Source organism: Oncorhynchus masou, chromosome 5 (assembly GCF_036934945.1).
Source record: "Oncorhynchus masou masou isolate Uvic2021 chromosome 5, UVic_Omas_1.1, whole genome shotgun sequence".
NCBI lineage: Eukaryota > Metazoa > Chordata > Actinopteri > Salmoniformes > Salmonidae > Oncorhynchus > Oncorhynchus masou.
Genome location: NC_088216.1, coordinates 20,016,104 through 20,036,649, shown reverse-complemented (window position 1 = coordinate 20,036,649; position 20,546 = coordinate 20,016,104). Strand labels below are relative to the sequence as shown.

General features: G+C 43.5%; 1 protein-coding gene across 1 annotated transcript in view; it reads left to right on the top strand.

Annotated features, from left to right (window-relative positions):
- Positions 1 to 20,546, top strand: part of LOC135536527 (multidrug resistance-associated protein 1-like) — a 38,716-nt gene that overhangs the window by 12,201 nt on the left and 5,969 nt on the right. Inside the window, exons 3-23 of the mRNA XM_064962838.1 lie at positions 1,433 to 1,609; positions 3,124 to 3,249; positions 5,787 to 5,924; positions 9,525 to 9,647; positions 10,807 to 10,868; positions 11,092 to 11,223; positions 11,789 to 11,995; positions 12,883 to 13,060; positions 13,356 to 13,517; positions 13,635 to 13,727; positions 14,517 to 14,720; positions 17,078 to 17,224; positions 17,318 to 17,405; positions 18,024 to 18,093; positions 18,173 to 18,299; positions 18,455 to 18,631; positions 18,749 to 18,916; positions 19,135 to 19,330; positions 19,450 to 19,531; positions 19,692 to 19,809; positions 20,019 to 20,226. Of these exons, the coding sequence (XP_064818910.1) occupies positions 1,433 to 1,609; positions 3,124 to 3,249; positions 5,787 to 5,924; positions 9,525 to 9,647; positions 10,807 to 10,868; positions 11,092 to 11,223; positions 11,789 to 11,995; positions 12,883 to 13,060; positions 13,356 to 13,517; positions 13,635 to 13,727; positions 14,517 to 14,720; positions 17,078 to 17,224; positions 17,318 to 17,405; positions 18,024 to 18,093; positions 18,173 to 18,299; positions 18,455 to 18,631; positions 18,749 to 18,916; positions 19,135 to 19,330; positions 19,450 to 19,531; positions 19,692 to 19,809; positions 20,019 to 20,226 (2,983 nt within the window). The remainder of the gene's footprint in view (positions 1 to 1,432; positions 1,610 to 3,123; positions 3,250 to 5,786; positions 5,925 to 9,524; positions 9,648 to 10,806; positions 10,869 to 11,091; positions 11,224 to 11,788; positions 11,996 to 12,882; positions 13,061 to 13,355; positions 13,518 to 13,634; positions 13,728 to 14,516; positions 14,721 to 17,077; positions 17,225 to 17,317; positions 17,406 to 18,023; positions 18,094 to 18,172; positions 18,300 to 18,454; positions 18,632 to 18,748; positions 18,917 to 19,134; positions 19,331 to 19,449; positions 19,532 to 19,691; positions 19,810 to 20,018; positions 20,227 to 20,546) is intronic.

Genomic DNA, 20,546 nt, shown 5'->3' with positions numbered 1-20,546 from the left:
TGTAAAAGTGTTTGTTCGCAGGCCTAAATTGGAGCCAAGGAGAGACTGTGAAAAAGACTCCCACTCATTGAGTCAATAGCCATCTTCAGAAGAATGCCTGTTACACTGACATAATATTCAGTAGGTGAATGAATTTCCTCACACATGATCTGGAGTATTTTATGTAGTAGGAGCAGAATTGCCTCATGTGTGATGGATAAACTTAACTGAAATTAATAACACATTTGTTAGTATAGTAACACATTTGGTGTTGCTGTTGCGTAATGAACCATCATGCAGCTGTTACGAATTGTGGTCACTCTCCCTTATGCCCTTTGGAGTCTGCCTTGCCCAGCTGCTATAAGCTGCTGTGTGTGTATGTGTATGTGTGTGTGTGTGTGTGTGTGTGTGTGTGTGTGTGTGTGTGTGTGTGTGTGTATGATTCACAATGTTGCATTGCCGCCGCTCAACAAGTCCAGCCGACCGTAGTAGTTAAACCCACTTCCTCTCGCGACTCTGCAGGCACCTCTAGCTCCTCCAAACTGCAGCCAGACACCCAGCCCCTCATTAGTGGGCTAAGAGGTGATAAACAGGGAGAGGTGAGAGTACAAGAGAGCACTTAGAGGCTAAGAGTATTTTGGTGCTTTTTACAGTCAGACTTCCTTCCTTTTCAGCCCACCGTCGCCGGGGGCTGCAGGCTTGCATGATGCAATCTGGAAATGTGGATTTGGTAACTTCGGCCAACAGTACACACTTCGGTCGGCACAAACAGAATACATCCCACTGTCGTCTAAGTGGGTTTGTATCGTCATCATGTACTGTAATATTTTGACTGACTTCGCCCTTCCAAAGGGGAAAGTTTTTAAACGTGGTGGAGCCGTGGGTTAAAATATTCCAGGACTGACTCAGCTCTGTAGAAAAAAAGACGAAAAACTCCCAAGCTCCAACCATCCAACCAACGCGCACAGATTATGTTGACTTGCTGTGGTTTCACTCTCCATTGCCTAGATACACAGACCGGGACATTATACTGTAACCAGCGTCCAGTTTCTCTGGACTGGACTCAGCCCTGCTTCAAGCAGTTCATTTAACAATCCGTGCCCTCAATAATCTGTCACTAGGCTAATACCCTGACAGAAGTAAACTGTTAGACTGATATATCAAGTTGACATTCCTCAAGTTGACAGTACAGTAGGCTAGGCTTAGAGGAAAATTGGTTGAGTTGTATTTATTTGAACACAGCCAATTTAGAAACTGAATGAGAAATTCTGTAACTAAAATTAACTCATGAGAACATTGAACAATAGTCCATTTCATAAATGTAAATCTGTATTGAGTCAAGAAAGAAATGACTTCTACTCAGTGCAGAGAATGGTGCAGAAACCTACTCCTCTGCTCTCTACCATCTTAATTTTACACTGCATATTAACTGGTCTATCTTTGTCTTTTCCAGGACTGGAATCGAACGTGGTACACAGACAAACCGGACCTGACAGAGTGCTTCCAGAACACGGTGCTGGTCTGGTTCCCGTGCGTCTACCTCTGGCTGTTGGCGCCCTTCTACGCCCTCAAACTCTACTGCCATGACTCTGGATGCATCCGAATCTCCACTCTCTGCACTGCCAAGACGGTGAGCCAACCCATAGAATCCCAATATGGTCAGCGGTCGGTCCAATGATCACAGAACAGTGACTTGAATTGTCCATTCTAGTCATTCTATCTCTATGAGCCAAACCAGCCTGTGTTTATAAGCACATCCAGTGACTTGCAGATGCAGGGTACAAAAAGTAAAGTCATGAAAGAAAAATAGATACCCAGTACCCACACACTGCTGGATACGCCTGTAGTGTTATTCAGTGCAACGTTTCAACCCGAAAGTACAACTAGCCTGCACAAATCAGTCCTGAGCCTTAAGACCAGCCTTAAACCAAACCGCAAGAGTAGACATGGCATGGCCATTAACATTATACAAGACCAGGCGAGTGTTCGAGTGCACCAACCATATCTGCCATAAAATAATATGAGTGTGAAGTACTGTGAAAACCAAGCACCAAATGGTTAGTGTTTATATAGGGCCGGCCGGGGACAATTTCATGCCTTAGCGAGCAAGAGGAGGGGATATCAGTGGGGAAAAGCCTTGAAGGTTTAGAGAGTACTCAAGAAAGCATGGAGAGTTTACAGGACGAACGTAAGAGTTTACAGGACGAACGTAAGAGTTTACAGGACGAACAAAATAGTTTATAGAACAAACGTAAGAGTTTATAGGACGAACGTAAGAGTTTATAGGACGAACGTAAGAGTTTACAGGACGAACGTAAGAGTTTACAGGACCAACGTAAGAGTTTACAGGACGAACGTAAGAGTTTATAGGACGAACGTAAGCGTTTACAGGACGAACGTAAGAGTTTATAGGACGAACGTAAGCGTTTACAGGACGAACGTAAGAGTTTATAGGACGAACGTAAGCGTTTACAGGACGAACGTAAGAGTTTATAGGACGAACGTAAGAGTTTACAGGACGAACGTAAGAGTTTATAGGACGAACGTAAGAGTTTATAGGACGAACGTAAGAGTTTATAGGACGGACGTAAGAGTTTACAGGACGAACGTAAGAGTTTACAGGACGAACGTAAGAGTTTACAGGACGAACGTAAGAGTTTATAGGACGAACGTAAGCGTTTACAGGACGAACGTAAGAGTTTATAGGACGAACGTAAGAGTTTACAGGACGAACGTAAGAGTTTACAGGACGAACGTAAGAGTTTATAGGACGAACGTAAGAGTTTACAGGACGAACGTAAGAGTTTACAGGACGAACGTAAGAGTTTATAGGATGGCTTACATGGCACCCCAAAGAGGGTTACATGTACATTTAAATGTATTAGTCCCTTCTCACTTTCCACTGTTATGTTCCATGTGGTTGTACTTCAGTCTGTATAAAGTATATAAAATACTTACAATATGGAGACATGCAACTTGACAATATGGATTGACAGTTCCAGTCTCTTTAGAGTCCAGATTGTCATTTAGGTGCTAAAGATGCATGTTTCTGGTTTCCCCAGTAACCAAAATGTTTGAATCAATCACAATGACAGTACTGTAGACCTCACTCTGCTTCCCTCCCTGTGTCTGTCCATCCTTCAGGTGCTGGGGTTCCTCCTGGCTTCATTTGGCTTTGTGGAGTTCTTCTACATTCTTCTGGAGAGGAGTCATGAGATCCAAAACCACATGGTCTTCCTCCTCAGTCCCATCATACGCAGCTTGACTGTGGTAAGTACTGTAACCATCAGCCAATGTCTTTGTCTCAGCTTCTTTCTTCACGATTGCTCTCTCTCTCTATCTACTGTTTATGTCTCAGTATCTTCTGTTGACTTCTCTTCCCTGACAGTAGATCCTGGGGGTTGCTTTTCCCCCTACCTTTATTTAAGCAGGTGAAATACATTATATATATTTTTAATGCACCGCCAGGATCTGCTGTCAAGGAAGATAAGTCAAGAGGCGATACTGAGACATAGTAGATGGAGAGAGCAATCGTGAACAAAGAGGCTTCCCTGACAGCAGATCCTGGGGGTGCATGCGTATAGCAGCAGTTTGAGTAATTTACTCCTGATTTACTCTTAGACAGGGCAGAGGCTAAGTAAAGCACTCCATGACCTCTGTCAATAAACACTGTGACAATTCTTACAATGATTACAAAGACATACTGTACTCTACTCTCAAATCATCCTCACCACTGATTTACAGTACTGGGATCAGGCTGAGAAGAACGTCGGTGAAGAGCAGTGCAGTGCACTATGGGAGGTCCAGCTAGATAGAATAAAGTCCTGTTTACCACTGTGTGAGGGGGTATAACGTTAGATTTATGACAAAGGCAGAGGTGCAAGGGGTTGGAATAGAGGGAGGAGCGGAGGAGGCCGGATGTAGGGCAGTGTGCCTCCTGTAGCTGACTCACAGAGCCATGACCCCCCTACCCATAACTCCCCTCTCCCTCAGAGGCCGAACACAAGTGCTGCACAGACTCAGTCCCTCCAAATCAGACAGTCTGGCCCACCTGTGGTCACCTCAGACTCTTAGGTCAATATCAGCAACTGTTTGGGTGAAGAAATACTGAATGCATCTCTTGTACCAGATACACAAGGCATCTATTTTTAAAAAGGTCACTTTTTTATCACATTAGGGACCCGGATTTGAAATCCAAGACCTTGCTACAGTTAATCAGCCATGATATTTACAGTTGATTGGTTGGTTGCTATGTAAATAAAAAGCCAAGGCCAATAATTTTCTGGACATAGAACCATAATGGCAGCCACCACCCTCTGGTTTCCCCATACGTAAAGCTAAGGAACACTGTGTCCAAAAGAAACTACGTTATTTTGCTTGTTTCTCATCCTCATCGACCCATATACAGTCAATGTATGGGAATGTAATTTTTTTCACCAGACTCACCCTGGTTCGTGGTCATGGTTACTCTCCCTTCCTACCATGAGAGCTGCTTGCAAGGCACGCCATCTGCTGTAATCAGCGACACCATGACGCAGAGTTATTTTTCCACCCCAATTCCCCAGACTTCCAGTATAATTACTAGGTAGGGAATTGAGTTAGGTTTAGTAATGGACTTAGTTCTACCCACTGACTTCCATTTAAGGAAATGGGTTCCTCTCAGAAGGGAATGACCATTTCTTGCTTGCAATGTATTTAGTTAGGCAACAGGCCAAGCAGCATAGAAACTGGGAAATGAACCTGTCATCTAACCACACAGCATAGATATTTTTCTATACAGTGTTTCTACCTAGCCTGGTCCCAGATAAGTTTGTGCTGTCTTGCCACACTACAACCTTTAGGAGTTGTCAAGGTAATTATGAGGCTGGAAGCAGTTTCTTTGCCTGCAATGTGGCTAGTCAGACAATAGGCTTAAAAACTGAAATTAACCCAACAATCACCATATTTATCTCTACTCTATAGCATACAAAAAGTGTTTCTATGGTGTTGTTGATCTATCAAACGTTAAATAATCATGGCTGGTTGCTTAAAAACAGGACAGTTTTTAAGATCTGATGGAACCAGTATGGTATCTATTATGCAACTCTATAACCACAACTCTCCTTTTAGTGATGAGCTGGCGAGGCTGGATGACTTCTCAACTTGACCAAACTACCGACAGTCAGAGATAATTACAGCCAAAACACAGTCCGTGGAAAGACGAGGCATTTTTCAGATAGACAGTGGTGCCCCAAAACATGGAATCAGTCCTGTTTTATCTACTTATTTGACTAAACATTTACTTAACCAGACAAGTCAGTTAAGAATGTTATGTTATTTTATTTATTTATTCGAACAAATAAAAGAAAATAAATATAGTGCAATTCAGGCAAAAGGCAATGCATGGATGGAGGGATGGAAGGAAGGAGGGGTGGAGGGCATAGTACCATACATCTGTTGTTTTATTGAAGGAAGTCAGCATTTTCAAACGTGCACACACGTGGCCACCACCTGTGGTCAGGGAAATCCCAATCTAACCTCTTTATCCAAAACCAAAAAAAGCCAAATCCAATCCTTATAAATATTTAATATTTTCTATCAGAGAGACTACTGGGAATGACAGTGAATGCTGATACAAAGGATTTATTGAGTGATTCATTTTCATCTTCAAAGTAATAGTTGTTGAGTTTCAAAGTAGACTCGCTTGCCAGTCCTCAGTCAGGGGTCTCTCCTTTCAAAACACTCGCTTGACTTTCACAATCCGTTGTAATGCAAGTCATACTACTCTCTCTCCCAGTCTATCACTCACTCTCCCACTCTCTCCTCAGGTCCTGGCCATATGCATCATCCAGTTGGAGAGGATACGAGGCTGTCGTTCCTCCGTCTTCCTCTTCCTGTTCTGGGTCCTGGCGGTGGTGTGTTCCCTGGTGCCCCTACGGGCAAAGATCCAGCTGGTTATGTACGAGGTACGGCGGTAGTAGAACATTACTTTATTCTCTATGGTCTATGGGAGAAGTAGCAGGTGTGATGACACAGGCACTAACCTACTCAGTGTCTGCATGACTGATGTTACAAGTAGTCAAGATTATTCTCACACGCTATGTGAATGTAGGTTAATAGAGACTCCTGTCAAAACAGTCATGACACACAGTAATTTTGTATCGTAGGAAACAATTTACTTGGATGAATATGCTACGCCTACATCCTGACTGTTATGTCTGCTTAGGTTTGCACTCAGTGACCCCGCAGAACCAGTTTGTTTGAAGGGTTGTCTAGGGTCTAGGGTTGTCTACCCATAGTCTAGGCTTAGAGACTAGAGAGCGCATTGCTTGATATAGAGATGCTGTTGTGCCTGCTATGCTTTATTCGTAACTCCACAAAATTAACCAAGGGTTTTCTAGTCTAGACTTAGCATGACTTGGGTAGAAATGTATTGCCTGCCTAAAGTCGACAGAGGAAACCCTGCAGTGTTGTTAGGGCGGATGACAGACACTGCCAACTCTCGTCTCCCTTGTCTCCCTAAAGCCTCTGTAGATTTCTAGACTCCCCTCCTCTCATACGGTGTCTCTTCCTTACAGACACTGCAATCATTGTCCTCGTATTTGTCAAAGCGGTAACAGCATTCACGTTTTTAGAAACACACACATCCATATCACATCCTTATCGCCTCCAGTATGACATTACCACACACAGTGTTTAGGCCAGCAGTAATGACAGCTCTGAGGTAAAACCGATAGTGATGGTGAGACAACCCAACATGGCAGCCCAGGGTCAGACCAGAGGCACGTCAACACCACTTTTAAAGGCAGGAACAGCCAGCAAACACCTACTGGGACCGACCTACTGGGAAATACAGTATTTGTATTATCCACTCAAAACAGTCACATACTCCGGGAGAACAAAACATTAAGAACACCTTCCTAATATTGAGTTGCACCCCCTTGTTCCCTCAGAACAGCCTCAATACATCGGCACAAGGTGTTGAAAGCGTTCCACAGGGATGCTAGCCCATGTTGACTCCAATGCTTCCCACAGTTATGTCAAGTTGGCTGGATGTCCTTTGGGTGGTGGACCATTCTTGATATAGACTAGAAACTGTTGAGTGTGAAAAACCCTGATTAGATTTAACAGGTGACATCAATAAGGGATCATAGCTTTTCACCTGGTTAGTCTGTCACGGAAAGAGCATGTTCAAACGACACATTTTCAAACGTGCACACACGTGGCCACCACCAGCACTGATCATATGGACAAACTCAGAGAAGACAGCTCTTCTGGTAGACAAACAACAACATTAGAAGAGAGTATCCTGTATCTCAATATGAGACATTTCACTGCAACGGTAAAAGCTCTGAGTGTACAGAGTTCATGTTTGGTTTGGTTTTGCAGACCCAATTCCCTCGGCTCGTTGGTCAGACCAACTGACCTATGTTTACAGGCATATATTACCACCCACTCCTAGCTCCATACCATCCTGACCCTGTTTTCACTATGCGGCCGGATCTAGTTTGTTCTCCCCATCCGCACTCTGGGCGCAACATAGTGTGAGGTTGTCATCAACAACTACAGGAAACGGAGGGCAGAATATTCCCCCAATCACATGGGCTGTAGTGGAGCGGGTCGACAGCTTCAAGTTCCTCAGTGTCCACATCACTAAGGACCTATCATGGTCCAAACACAATAACACAGTCGTGAAGAAGGCACGACAATGCCTCTTCCCCGTCAGGAGGCTAAAAAGATTTGGCATGGGCTGTCAGATGATCAAAACGTTCAACAGCTGCACCATTGAGAGCATCTCGACTGGCTGCATCCCCACTTGGTGTGGCAACTGCTCGGCATCTGACCGCAAGATGCTACAGAGGGTAGTGCATACGGGATTGAACTCCCTGACATCCAGGACCTATATACCAGGTGGTGTCAGAGGAAGGGCCTAAAATTTGTCAAACTCCAGCCAACCAAGTCATAGACGGGGCGGCAGGGTAGCCTAGTGGTTAGAGTATTGGACTAGTAACCGGAGCTGACAATGTACAAATCTGTCGTTCTGTCCCTGAACAGGCAGTTAACCCACTGTTCCTAGGCTGTCATTGAAAATATGAATTTGTTCTTAACTGATCTAGTTAAATAAAGGTAATATAAATAGACTGTTCTCTCTGCTACCGCATGGCAAATGGTAGAGGTGTGCTAAGTCTGAGACCAAAAGCTTCCTGTACCTCTTCAACCCCCAAGTCATAAGTGTGCTAAATAGCTAACCGGAATATCTCCATTGACCCTTTTTGCACTATTTCTGACTATGCACACACACTGGACTCTACCCACACACTCACACATACTTACACATACACGCACACATTCGCCACACACACACTCATCACATACAGTAATAGACAATAGCAGCAGTGTATCTATCCTGTTGCCTGGTCACTTTACCCCTACCTTTATGTACATATCTACCTCAATTTCCTTGTACCCCTGCACATCGACTAGGTACTGGTACCCCCTGTACATAGCCAAGCTATCATTGCTCATAAGCCTTTGACTGTAAATCTACACCTGTTGTTTATGAAGCATCTGACAATTACAATTGTCAGATTGCAATTCGTACCTGTGCGGCAGACAGCCTAGCGGTTAAGAGTGTTGTGCCAGTAACCGAAAGGTCTCTGGTTCAAATCCCTGAGCCAACTAGATGAAAAATCTTTTGCCCTTGAGCAAGGCACTTAACCCTAACTGCTCCTATAAGGGCTGGATAAGAGTGTCTGCTAAATGACTAAAATGCCAAAATCACTCCAACTGCCGTTTACTATGGCTCTAACTTTCACACAAAGGGAAACGGGTAAACATTAGGTTGACATATGGGCCATCAAAAACAGGCCTGCTGGTCTCTTATAAGTTAAGAATAACATGTGAAAACCACATTTCACATAATACGTGGTTAATATCACTGTTTTGGCTGTCTTCCATTGAGAAAGAGGGAGGGAGGGTTGTTGGTTTGTGTCTGCTTCACCCACAATCTCTCTATTTACAGATATGGGTCGTAGCGTGACTGCAGGGAGCTTTTTACTATTGCTTCATTTATATAAAGCGATGTATTATAGACTTTGGTTTTTCACCATGATTTGGCTTTATGGTTCAAAATAATCTTTATTGAGTCTCTCTGTGATATAACCATATCCTGTCCTATATAGTGTTCCTTATGTTGAGTTCAAGCATGGGAAATCTTCAAATCTTTATCTGGGAAGAAAAGCTTGAATTTTGACAAACTCATGCAAACCCACACTGATGAAATAAAAAGTATTGCAATTAATGATACATTGTTTACTAGTTGTGACAGAGCATTTAAATTGAAACATGATTTCCTTGATGCCACAGTTCCAATATTGTGTGTTACCAACCCATTTTCCTATGTCTTAAAACTCAAAAGATGCATGTCTCAGTAACCCACAAATGGTTACACAACTATATGTTGCATGAGAAATGCAATGACAACAATAACGTTGGCAATTGTACTTATTTAACCTTTATTTACTTCGGCAAATCATGTAATATTCACTGTTTTCTTTTTTTAACAGGGTATCACCACCGATATTGTGAGATACACAGCGTTTTTCTCCTACTTCTCACTCCAACTGGCCCAGCTCATCCTGTGTTGTTTCGCTGACCAGCCTCCAGAGGGAAAAACCGTCCTTGTCAAAGTAGGCATTAGATCAGAACGTGGGCTATATTTCACTTCCGTCAAAATGCTCTCTCCTTCCAAAACATGAGAGAATGCTTGGGCAGAGACTGGGATTGAGAATAGAATCCATCTTGTGGTTTTCGACTTTCGTTGTCAACACACTCACTGAGTTTCCCTTTTGGTGGAAGCTCAAGTGATTCACTTCCTCTCTCTGCCCACTTTCCTATGAGGACAGTGTGAATTAATGAATGAATGTGTGTTGCCTACTCTGTCCATTCCATACACACGACTCACACACCACATGAACCATGCTACGACCGTTACACCACTACTACACCAACGCAGTTCTGTATTTATGCGGTTTACGGAATCATACTCTCTCACGGTCAGTCCAATCAAAAAAGACTGATGAATCATGTCCCAACCAAACAACCATAGCGACTATCAACCTGACTTTGGCAGTGGTAGCTACAGTGAAGCCTATATAGTCCATGACATTACATGATACTGTATCTTGAGAGAAAAACAAGAAAACAAACTGTCCCAAAAAACTCCTAAATGTCTCTCAGCATCTATCCTGGTCGGCCAGCGGTAGTGAGGTTCAGAGGATTGGAAGCCACAGCCTGGTGTAAGAGCCACACCCTAGTGTGTTCTCTGCTCCCCCACATCTTGGTCAGAGATTCTCATAGTCAGACAACAACAGAGAAAGCAAGGGATGGAGAGGAAGAGCAAGAGAGATGGAGAGAGAGAGACAGAGTAAGACCTCCGGTGAGGGGGCGGTAGAGGGAAGAGAGGTTGCCAAAGATTGAGCATGAGCACAAATTGCTAGTGTGTAGGTGTGTGTGTTCAGCATGGTGCCACACTGACGACACGTTACCACCCAGCATGGACCTCAAATTCTCCTCCCAACCCTAGCTCCAACACTAACTCTAACTGTTTACGCGCTTTACTCCTGTCCACAGTCTCCAGCTATTTACACATGCAGTTTCCACTAAGGACCACCTTACTGCATCATGCTGTTTAAACTCATTAGCATCCAGTAAATCGACTCCACAAGTACATCAAAGAACCATTAAAGTCAGCCACAGAGGAGTCCTATGTTTTACCAAAGCCTTTAAACATTGAGAGATTTACATGGTGGTCAAAGTCAGTGACATTCACCCTCTAATCTGTTTCAGAACCCATGTCCAGTCAAGGATGCCTCTTTCCTGTCGAAGATGCTCTTCTGGTGGTTTACTGGGTAAGATGGTTTAATGAAACTCTCAAACAACATGTTGTTTGAAAAATCTTTTATACTGTAAATCTTATAATGTACATGGGTGTTTGTGTATAACGTATACACTGAGTGTACAAAACCTGAAGAACACCAGCTCTTTCCAAGACATAGACTGACCAGGTGCAAGTCAATATTAGGAAGGTGTTCTTAATTTGCACACTCAGTGTATCATCGCTGTTCCCCTCAGGCTGGTGGTTAAAGGTTATCGTACGCCTCTGGAAGCTGGAGACCTGTGGAACCTGAGGGAAGAGGACACATCGGACAAGATCATCTCTGATTTGGAGGAGGAGTGGACCACAGAATGTGCCAAACTGCAACAGTAAGAACCAATTACAATATGCATACTCTCGCCAAACTAATTCAGTAGCTTCAGAGACTCAGGAATCAATTAACTTAATTTTATGACATTGACATTGTGGTTAAACTTCAGAATAGTGTCTGCCTAGAACTCTAGGTGATCGAGGTCCCTTGAGGAGCTTGTGTAGTTGTAATCGGAAAAACAAGCCATCTCGCTAAGGGACACTTAAGTCCGAAAATAGGTCAAAAGGTCAAAAGAAGTCCCCTTCAAAAAGGTCAAAAGAAGTCCCCTTCAAATAGGTCAAAAGAAGTCCCCTTCTTACTGTAATGTTGAGACACTAGCTTTGAAGACCCCATTGTTAAATTCCAAAACCTTGCGTTCAGCGCTCATCTACTCATGTGTGAGCAGGATAATGCTTTTATGGCTGCTGAAAAGTCTTCTCTTCAAAGTTTTGTGTCAAATGTGTCAAATGAACAACAATGACTGTTGTTGAATTTTTTTCATCCCTTTGTTTCATATTTTAAAAAACAGGCAACATGTAGGGCCATCAAACCCAGATGTCCTCTCTGTCTGTTTGTTTTTCCAGGCAGGAGAAGACCATGGCGGCAGGCGTGGCGCTGGGCACCAGACTGCCCGACCAGGCCCAGATACTCAGGAAGCTGCAGAAGGAGCAGAGCTCCGGCTTCTGTCTGCTGAGGACACTGGCCAGGAACTTGGGACCTTACTTCCTTACTGGGACGATGTGCATCATCTTCCACGACTTCTTTATGTTTGCCATCCCTCAGGTGCTCAGGTAAAAATGGCTAAGGGTTTGACGTTAATTCTACACAGGAGACTAAGCTCCCAAAAATCCATGGCATCACATCGTAAACAAAGCCATCGTAAACTGGGCAGCACATGACACAATAATCCCTTGCAAGTCAGACAGATTCCATGTCTATTTCCAATGCCCTTCACATTGATATACATACTAAAATGTCAATTTGGCAACCTTAAAACTGGACCCGCCATGCTTGACCCCATCTCTGGCACCCAATGCCAGTCTAGACAGGAACCTTGTTGTTGTTGTTGCACAGCCATGGCTTGGTGGAAGTGTTAATTACGGTGAAGAGAAAGGAGTCAGAGACCACAGCTTTCTGCCCCAACATGGAGAGTCAAGGACATTAGCTTAGCTTAAGGGAGGGAAGAAAAGAAAGAAAGGAAGGAAAGAAAGAGAGAGTGAAGAGAAGGCTCTAAACAGCAGAAAGGCTGAGGTTGCTCTGGTGGACCACAATAAGAGAGCCACTAGCCAAGTGTTGAGGCCAGCCCAGCCACAAGAGGAGCACTGTTGTGCTACTAGAGACGGCTTTGTGTCGACCAGCAGGCCCTGCGGCCACACTAATGATCATAGTCCACACAGGGCTGCATGGCAAAGCAGTGATAGTGAAGGAACATGACAGGGGTACATAAAGCTGACAGAGAACAGTAACTTGTCTGTCTTATGACTCTATTAAATGCACTGCATTGGCAGTGGCACAGTGTCCATGTTGAGTGTATAGGCTTATGTTTTATAGTATGAATAAGACTCTGTTGAGTTGAGTATGCTGAAAGTCTCCAGAAACATGAAGCAGAACGTATCCACAGGAAGTACTGTATTATATTACCATGTTCTCTCTTTCACCCTTATCCCCTCTCCAACAGTCTTCTTCTGGGCTTCATGAACGAAGAAGACGCCCCCCTGTGGAAGGGTTACTTCTACGCTACCCTGATGTTCCTGCTGTCCTGTCTCCAGTCCCTGTTCAACCACCAGTACATGTACACCTGCTTCACCGTGGGCATGAGAGTGAAGACAGCCGTGATGGGACTGGTCTACAGAAAGGTATGTCGTCGTGCCAACCAGTAGACAGTGGGTGACTGTGCGTCACGTTGTAAACATTGGCTCTTAATGGCAGGCTTGAAATTCCAACGTAAATAAACTATACCTCGACAATTAACATATTATTTTTCCAAGGACCAAGAAAAAAACATTGAAAAATAAATATGTTAATTGTCAAGTTTAGGGTTTATTTAAGTTGGAAAAAGAGGTTCTGGATGTTAAGAAACCTTGAAACCAAGTGTTACATAATACTCATTTACTGGAGGTTTAACTTGAGGTTGTTCTATTTTTCCTCTAGTCTTTGGTGATCAACAGCGCATCCAGGAGGACGTGCACAGTGGGGGAGATCGTCAACCTGGTATCAGCCGACACTCAGAAGCTCATGGACTTTGTGGTTTACTTCAACGCAGTGTGGCTGGCTCCTATCGAGATCGCCCTCTGCCTCTTCTTCCTCTGGCAGGTATGGATGGCACTGTCACTTCTGTTTTCATTGATGACGGACATTTGTTTTCTTTGGTACTCATTTATAACAAACATTAGCTTTTGATGACTTGTGTAAAACGATGCCATTTTACAGCACCTAGGCCCATCTGCGCTAGCCGGAATTGCCACCGTCATCCTCATCTTCCCACTCAATGGATTCATCGCCAAGAAAAGGAGCAAACTGCAGGTACAGACATGTCCTAAGAGGAGATTCATATGCACGTTGACCTCAATGCAAAAAGATCTGGGACCAGACAGTCTTTCCAGGCTACTTTGACCCCAGGTAGTAGCCGAATCAGAATGTGATTTTGCATGCTTGGTCAGGGATGCCACAGCTGGTTTACATAGCCGAAGCGGAGCTGTGTGGGAGTGCGGGTTGGATGGATGTCTCCACCATGTTATGCTTATGAAAAACAACCACAGAAAAAAAGGGGCTATAAAAGGCTATATTTTTCATTTGTTTTTTGGAAAAACAACAGACAGTTTTGGCAATAATGCCTGTTTTAATCTAAGTTACAGTGGTAGAATGTCACTGACCGCTTTCCTGGCCGCTTTGTTGTTTCCTCGTCGTAAAACTGCTAAGTGTTCAGAACTGTGTTCAATACTGTAACAGAGTACAATTCTAATTAAATTAAACAAGTACATACTTCTGTAGAGTGCTCAACATTAGCTGTTACTTGACAAGTATTTGCAGCTGTAACTGACAAATCAATGTTTATAAAATCACATGTTATTTGACAATGGCTTCGTCAAACAAAAAAACACACAAAATAGCAGAATTGGTCAGGAGCCCATAAGACAGCTACTATCCACTGCAGCGCCATCCTGAGATGAGTAATAGATACAGGTATGCTGGTGCAACAACACTTCTATAGGTTTTCTATTGTGCTGTTCTCTTGTGGTGTTGCTGTCCTCTTCCCTCGTTTTAGAAGGGCCGACTATCTATTTAACCATGTCTTTGAATGCTTCTCCCTAGGAGGTACAGATGAAGTTTATGGATGGTCGAATCAAGCTGATGAACGAGATCCTGAACGGGATCAAGATCCTGAAGTTCTATGCATGGGAGAAGGCCTTTCTGGAGCAGGTCCTGGGATACAGGGAGAAAGAACTGAAGGCCCTGAAGAAGTCCCAGATCCTCTACTCCATCTCCATCGCCTCCTTCAACTCATCCACTTTCCTGGTATGTGCAATACACTATAACTAGTAGTAATAGTTATTTGGTCTTTCGGAGTATAGCACAGTGTCTACTCTTTACTTTTTTATTTTAAACAATAACTTTATAGAAAACAAAAACAGTACAACCCCAACCACCCATTCTCCCATCCCTCCCTCCCTCCCTCCCTCCCTCCCTCCCTCCCTCCCTCCCTCCCTCCCTCCCTCCCTCCCTCCCTCCCCAACACCCACCCACCAAGGCATCTATAAAAGTAAGTTCAATAGGAAAGAAACAAACAGTAACAGAAACAAAACCAATGGGAATAAAAGTTAAATAAAACATGTTATCAGCACAAATGGCCACTGGAACAGACATGGCTGCTTACCAAACTATGCAAGGTACACAAAGTAAAAGACAGGCTCTCCAGGTATTGTATTAATGGAGACCAGGTTAAGTCAAACTTTGTTGGGACCCAAGCACAGTGTACCCAACCTTCTCCAGAGGCAGAGATGACACCACCTCCTTAACCCACTGCATAAAGGAGGGCGGCTTTGCAGACTTCCAGTGAAAGAGAACAAATTGGCGAGCCTGATGCATGGTAGCATTCTGGTCTAGGGGAAGTAACCCAAAAATGTCAGTGACTGGGTTGGGGTCACTGCCATCTAGGTTGATTAATGGCTTAAGGCTACTAAAGTGATTTGTTTGGTGGAAAGATTGTCAAATTTTTTATTGGTGTCTCTCTTTGTAGAGTTCAGGAGTCTAGAATGAGTTGAGATATCTCCAATAAGCGTTTGGTACGCTGTCTGTCATCATACACTGTGTATGAAATAATTTGGCCTCTTAGATATGCTTTTTACGACTCCCACACAGCAGAGTGAAACACATCAGGGGTGCAGTTGATCTGTAAAAAGACATCAATGTGAGTAGATGTGTATTTTTTAAAGGCACTACAGGATAGTAGTAGTGGGTCAAGTCTCCATGCGCTTTGTGACACAGTACTGTCCGGAAAGCAGATATCTAGCTGGACAGGGCTACGGTCTGAGATAGGACAGGGCTGTGGTCTGAGATAACGATGCTGCGATATTGGCTATTAGTTACAAAATGAAGAATTCTATTGTCCAGCAGGAAAAAGTCAATCCTAGAGTATGAGCTGTGGACTGGAGAAACAAAAGGAGTACTGTTTAGCAGTGGGATAGCTCCTCCTCCATGGATCAGACAAATTATAGGATTCTAGAAATGAGTTGATTACTGCACCTGATTTTGAAATTACATTGTTGGGCTTCGGTTTGGATCTGTCTAGACTTGGATGCATTACACAATTGAAATCTCCGCCCAATATCAAATGATGAGTGTTATGGTCAGGAAGTGTTACGATGAGGTCAGAGGAAATTGTTGAGTCATCCCGATTAGGACCATAGAGGTTAGCCAGAATAACCTGTGTGGTAAACCATATCCGCATTACTATAATATAGCTTCCACTAGTATCCGAAATTACTTTGGAGGAGACAAACAGGGTGCCTTTTCTGATAAGGATGGCTGCCCCTCTGGCCTTAGCACCAAAATTGGAGTGAAATATTTGGTCTACTTATCCTCTCTTTAGTTTATCGCTGGACCGGAGATGGGTCTCTTGGAGAAAAACAACATCCAGACTTAAGGACATAAGATGAGCATACACTCGGCTACACTTGACCACCTGGTTAATTCCTTTCACGTTCCAGCTGATAAAGCATGTGGAGCCTAGAGTATGTTAATTAGGCGTAGTCATAGTAATCAGAAATGAATGTTAGTACAATCACATGGCCAGTGTGCTGAAAGGTTAGAGTAATAAAATATAAAGAAAAAACAGCTAAAACAACAAAATACCCAGAAGACAACCTTGGACCCCTAGCTGGCCTTCCTCCTGTTGGAAGCACCAAAGTTATCTAAGGTATCTTATGCAAAATGCATATATTAAGGATAGTAAAACAATATATAAAAAGGAAGTATAGGTATATGTCCCCCCCTCAACCCCATCCACTTGGGATGACTTAAAACATACATGTATATATATACACACACACACACATATATACACACACAACTCTCAAAACATTTAATTAAGTAAGTAAATAGAAGGGGAAAAAAGTTAAATTCAACATTTGTATGAATGTAACCCTCTGTTGAACATCCTAACAAGCCTGAACACATACAATTGACTGGAAAATGCATGGTAAATAATACCCGTGTTGCAGTGTTCGCTCGGCTATACAGGTCTACTCTTTTCTATCCATAGCTTCAAGCCTCACAGTAGAAATGTATCATCGCTGAATTCTGTGTGTGATGGTTACAGTTACAGCTTCAGGTCACCATGTCCCAATCATGCTAATTTGTTTTTTTCCCCCCAGATTGCCTTTGCCATGTTTGGTGTCTATGTGCTGATTGATGACAAGAACGTCCTAGATGCCCAGAAGGTCTTCGTCTCCATGGCTCTCATCAACATTCTGAAGACCCCACTGAGCCAGCTACCCTTTGCCATGAGCACTACCATGCAGGTGAAATACAATGTCCAGTATTCAACAGACCAAACCAATATATAATGTTTTGTGCTTCTGTTCAAAAAAAAAAAAATGCTCTTTGAATTTTAGGCCATTGTCTCGCTGAAGCGCTTAGGGAAATACCTGTGTTCTGAGGAGCTGAAAGACGACAATGTAGCCAAGGCCCCTTTGAGTACCGGTAAGAACACCTACTGGTGCCATGTATGTTGACATACTTGACCTATAACTTTTAGCTCCAAGTGGAGCAAAGGGCTTTGTATCAGCCTATAGCAATTAATCAACAAAAACACTCATAGCAACTTTTACCCAGTGGGAACTGTGGTCTGCCTCTGCCTGTCGTAACCAATAAAAACAAGCCTCCGAAGACGTGTTGTTTACATCCATGGCATTCTATCCAGAACCCGTAATGGTAATGTTATGTTGTCACTTCCTGTGATCGAGGTCGACTGGGGAGACTGAGTAATGATAGGATGTTGCCATCCAGTGGTTGAACGTAAATTACTTCTAGACAGTCAGACGTATGATTCCGGATAAATAAAAGCAGTTTTCTTCGCCTGTAATCCGTCAACACTTCCTTAAGACAGCTCGTAAAAAGAACACACTGTAATTTTAGATCTCTTGTAATTATGCAGACTCTGCAATTTGACATGTCACTTAAAAGGACATTATATTTTTAACGTTGGGTAGTTGTTGGGTGCATAAACAAACGGGTGCATAAACTGTTATGCAGAGAGGAAATATTAGTGTATTTTTTCAATGGTTCCTCTCTCCTCTTTTCTTTCTATTTTCTTCTCAGATGGGGAAGGTGTGTTGATAGACAATGGAACGTTCAGTTGGACTAAAGAAGGTCCTCCATGCCTTAAAAGGTAAATCATAACAGTATTCCCATTTTCACACGTCCTGAAGTTTAAGTTAAGAGACTCAACTCCACTCCTCTGTTTACAGGATTAATGTGCGTGTACCCCAGGGTTCACTGGTGGCGGTGGTGGGCCATGTGGGTAGCGGGAAGTCCTCCCTGCTGTCTGCCATGCTAGGAGAGACAGAGAAGAGGAGCGGCAGTGTCTCAATTAAGGTAAACAAGTTCTCTTAAAATAGGAAGCAACAGAAGTTGAATATATTGAATCTAAGGTTTTCAGTTTCAGTGTTACAATCTGTCTATGAGGGTCTGGTTTACATTCAATGTTCTTCTTCTTCAATGCTAATGTTCCTCTATTTAATGTTCCACAGGGCTCAGTGGCTTATGTACCGCAGCAGGCCTGGATACAGAATGCCACGGTCCAGGACAATGTTACGTTTGGTCGTGAGAAGCAGAAGACCTGGTACCAGCGGGTGTTGGATGCCTGTGCTCTGCTGCCTGACCTGGAGATCCTGCCTGCTGGAGACTCCACAGAGATTGGGGAGAAGGTGTGAAAATAATCTTCTAGAATTACACCTCCTTTCACTAGATGGTCAATCAAATGGTCTTCTAGAATGTTCTGGAATCTTGAGTCATGTCTTCTTCTTGATTGTTCTCCCTGACAGGGTCTGAACCTCTCGGGTGGTCAGAAGCAGAGGGTGAGCCTGGCAAGGGCTGTGTACAGGAAGGCTGACGTCTATCTGCTGGATGACCCCCTGTCTGCTGTGGATGCTCATGTGGGGCAACACATCTTCGACAAAGTCATCGGACCCAAGGGAGTGCTAAGAAATAAGGTAAAACTACGACCAAAATATGATCTCTATTAACAGTCAGAGTGACACTTGTAGAAATCAATATTAGAAGCTTAGAAGTAATCGACTGTTGCTGTGTGGTTTTGAGATGGAAAAGCATGATTTTGCAGATTCTTCAAATCAAATCCACCATTTGTATTAGGCAAGTTCTGTTGATTGTCTGTTTTGATTAATCCTGCTCCTGTGGTTTGTTCTACCAGACCCGTGTCTTAGTAACCCATGGGATGAGCTTCCTGCCCCAGGCGGACCTCATCCTGGTGCTGGTGGACGGAGAGATAACAGAGAGTGGCTCCTACCAGGAGTTGCTGAGCCGCCATGGGGCCTTTGCAGACTTCATCCATACCTTCGCAAGCAACGACCGTAAAGAGAGTGTCACAGAGACTGCCGCACAGAGAGGTAGGACCTCATTGTAATGAAATTTGGGAGAAGTCATTATCGCCATTGATGAACAAACATTTGCTTCTCACCAACAAGCTATTCACCATGTAAATTAAAATGTTGTACCATTGCTGCAGGTGCCAGGAGGGCCAGCTCACGGCTGAGTGTTACAGATTTCATGCCATTCTCAAGAGATCTATCCCAAGAGCAGCTCATTGGGTAAGTGAATTTTCAGCGCACATGACATAATTTTTTCCTGATAACATTATGGTTCTAATTGATTCAGTGGTATAATAAACATCTATTGGAGAAAGTGACATTGAGCATGCCAAGCATTTTAAAAATAAAAACCTAACTGAAACCCCTCTATGTTCTTTAGGGGAGACACCAACAGTACTAACCTGCAGGGTATGGAGCCCATGTCTGAGATAGACGAGGAGCAGGTTCCTGAGGACTTGGGAAAGCTGATGGAGGTTGACAAGGCACGCACTGGGAGAGTGAGTCTAGAAGATTTTTGACTGCACCTCTTATGGTTAAAAATGGTTCAAACTAAATTATAAAGACTCCATAGCCATACAGGTTGTACCTATTTGAGCGCTCCAGTACATTGTTTCTTTCAAACAAACGGAGCTTCTTTCTCACCTTTCACATATTAACAGGTGTTTGTCAATTTCTAGCAACTGATTGCCAGTCTTTTTTACCACAGGTGAGGCTGGAGATGTACATGGAGTACTTCAAGACCATCGGCATGGCCTTCATCATCCCCATCGTCTTCCTGTACGCCTTCCAACAGGGGGCCTCGCTGACCTACAACTACTGGCTGAGCCTGTGGGCCGACGAACCCATCGTCAACGGCACCCAGGTCGACACGGACATGAAGCTGGCCGTCTACGGGGCTCTGGGCTTCGCACAAGGTCAGTGGTGAATGCATTTTACTGAGAAAAGACATGAAAGATAAAAGTAGTTCCTTTTGACTTGGATGAACAGTAACAGCATAGACTAGTTTAGCTGGAATCTTTAATGGTGAAACAGAAAATACTACAGTTTAGTTAGACTCCTTAATGGTGAAACAGCCAGGTACGTTTGGGGCTTTTACAACAACAAATCAGTTACTCCGAAGACTGAACACTGTTTTTTTCCCTTCAGACACTATTGCATGCACAACTGAACAGCAGAATATGTACTGCATTTTGTTTTACCATGCTGCTTGACACACCTCAACTCCGTTTCGCTC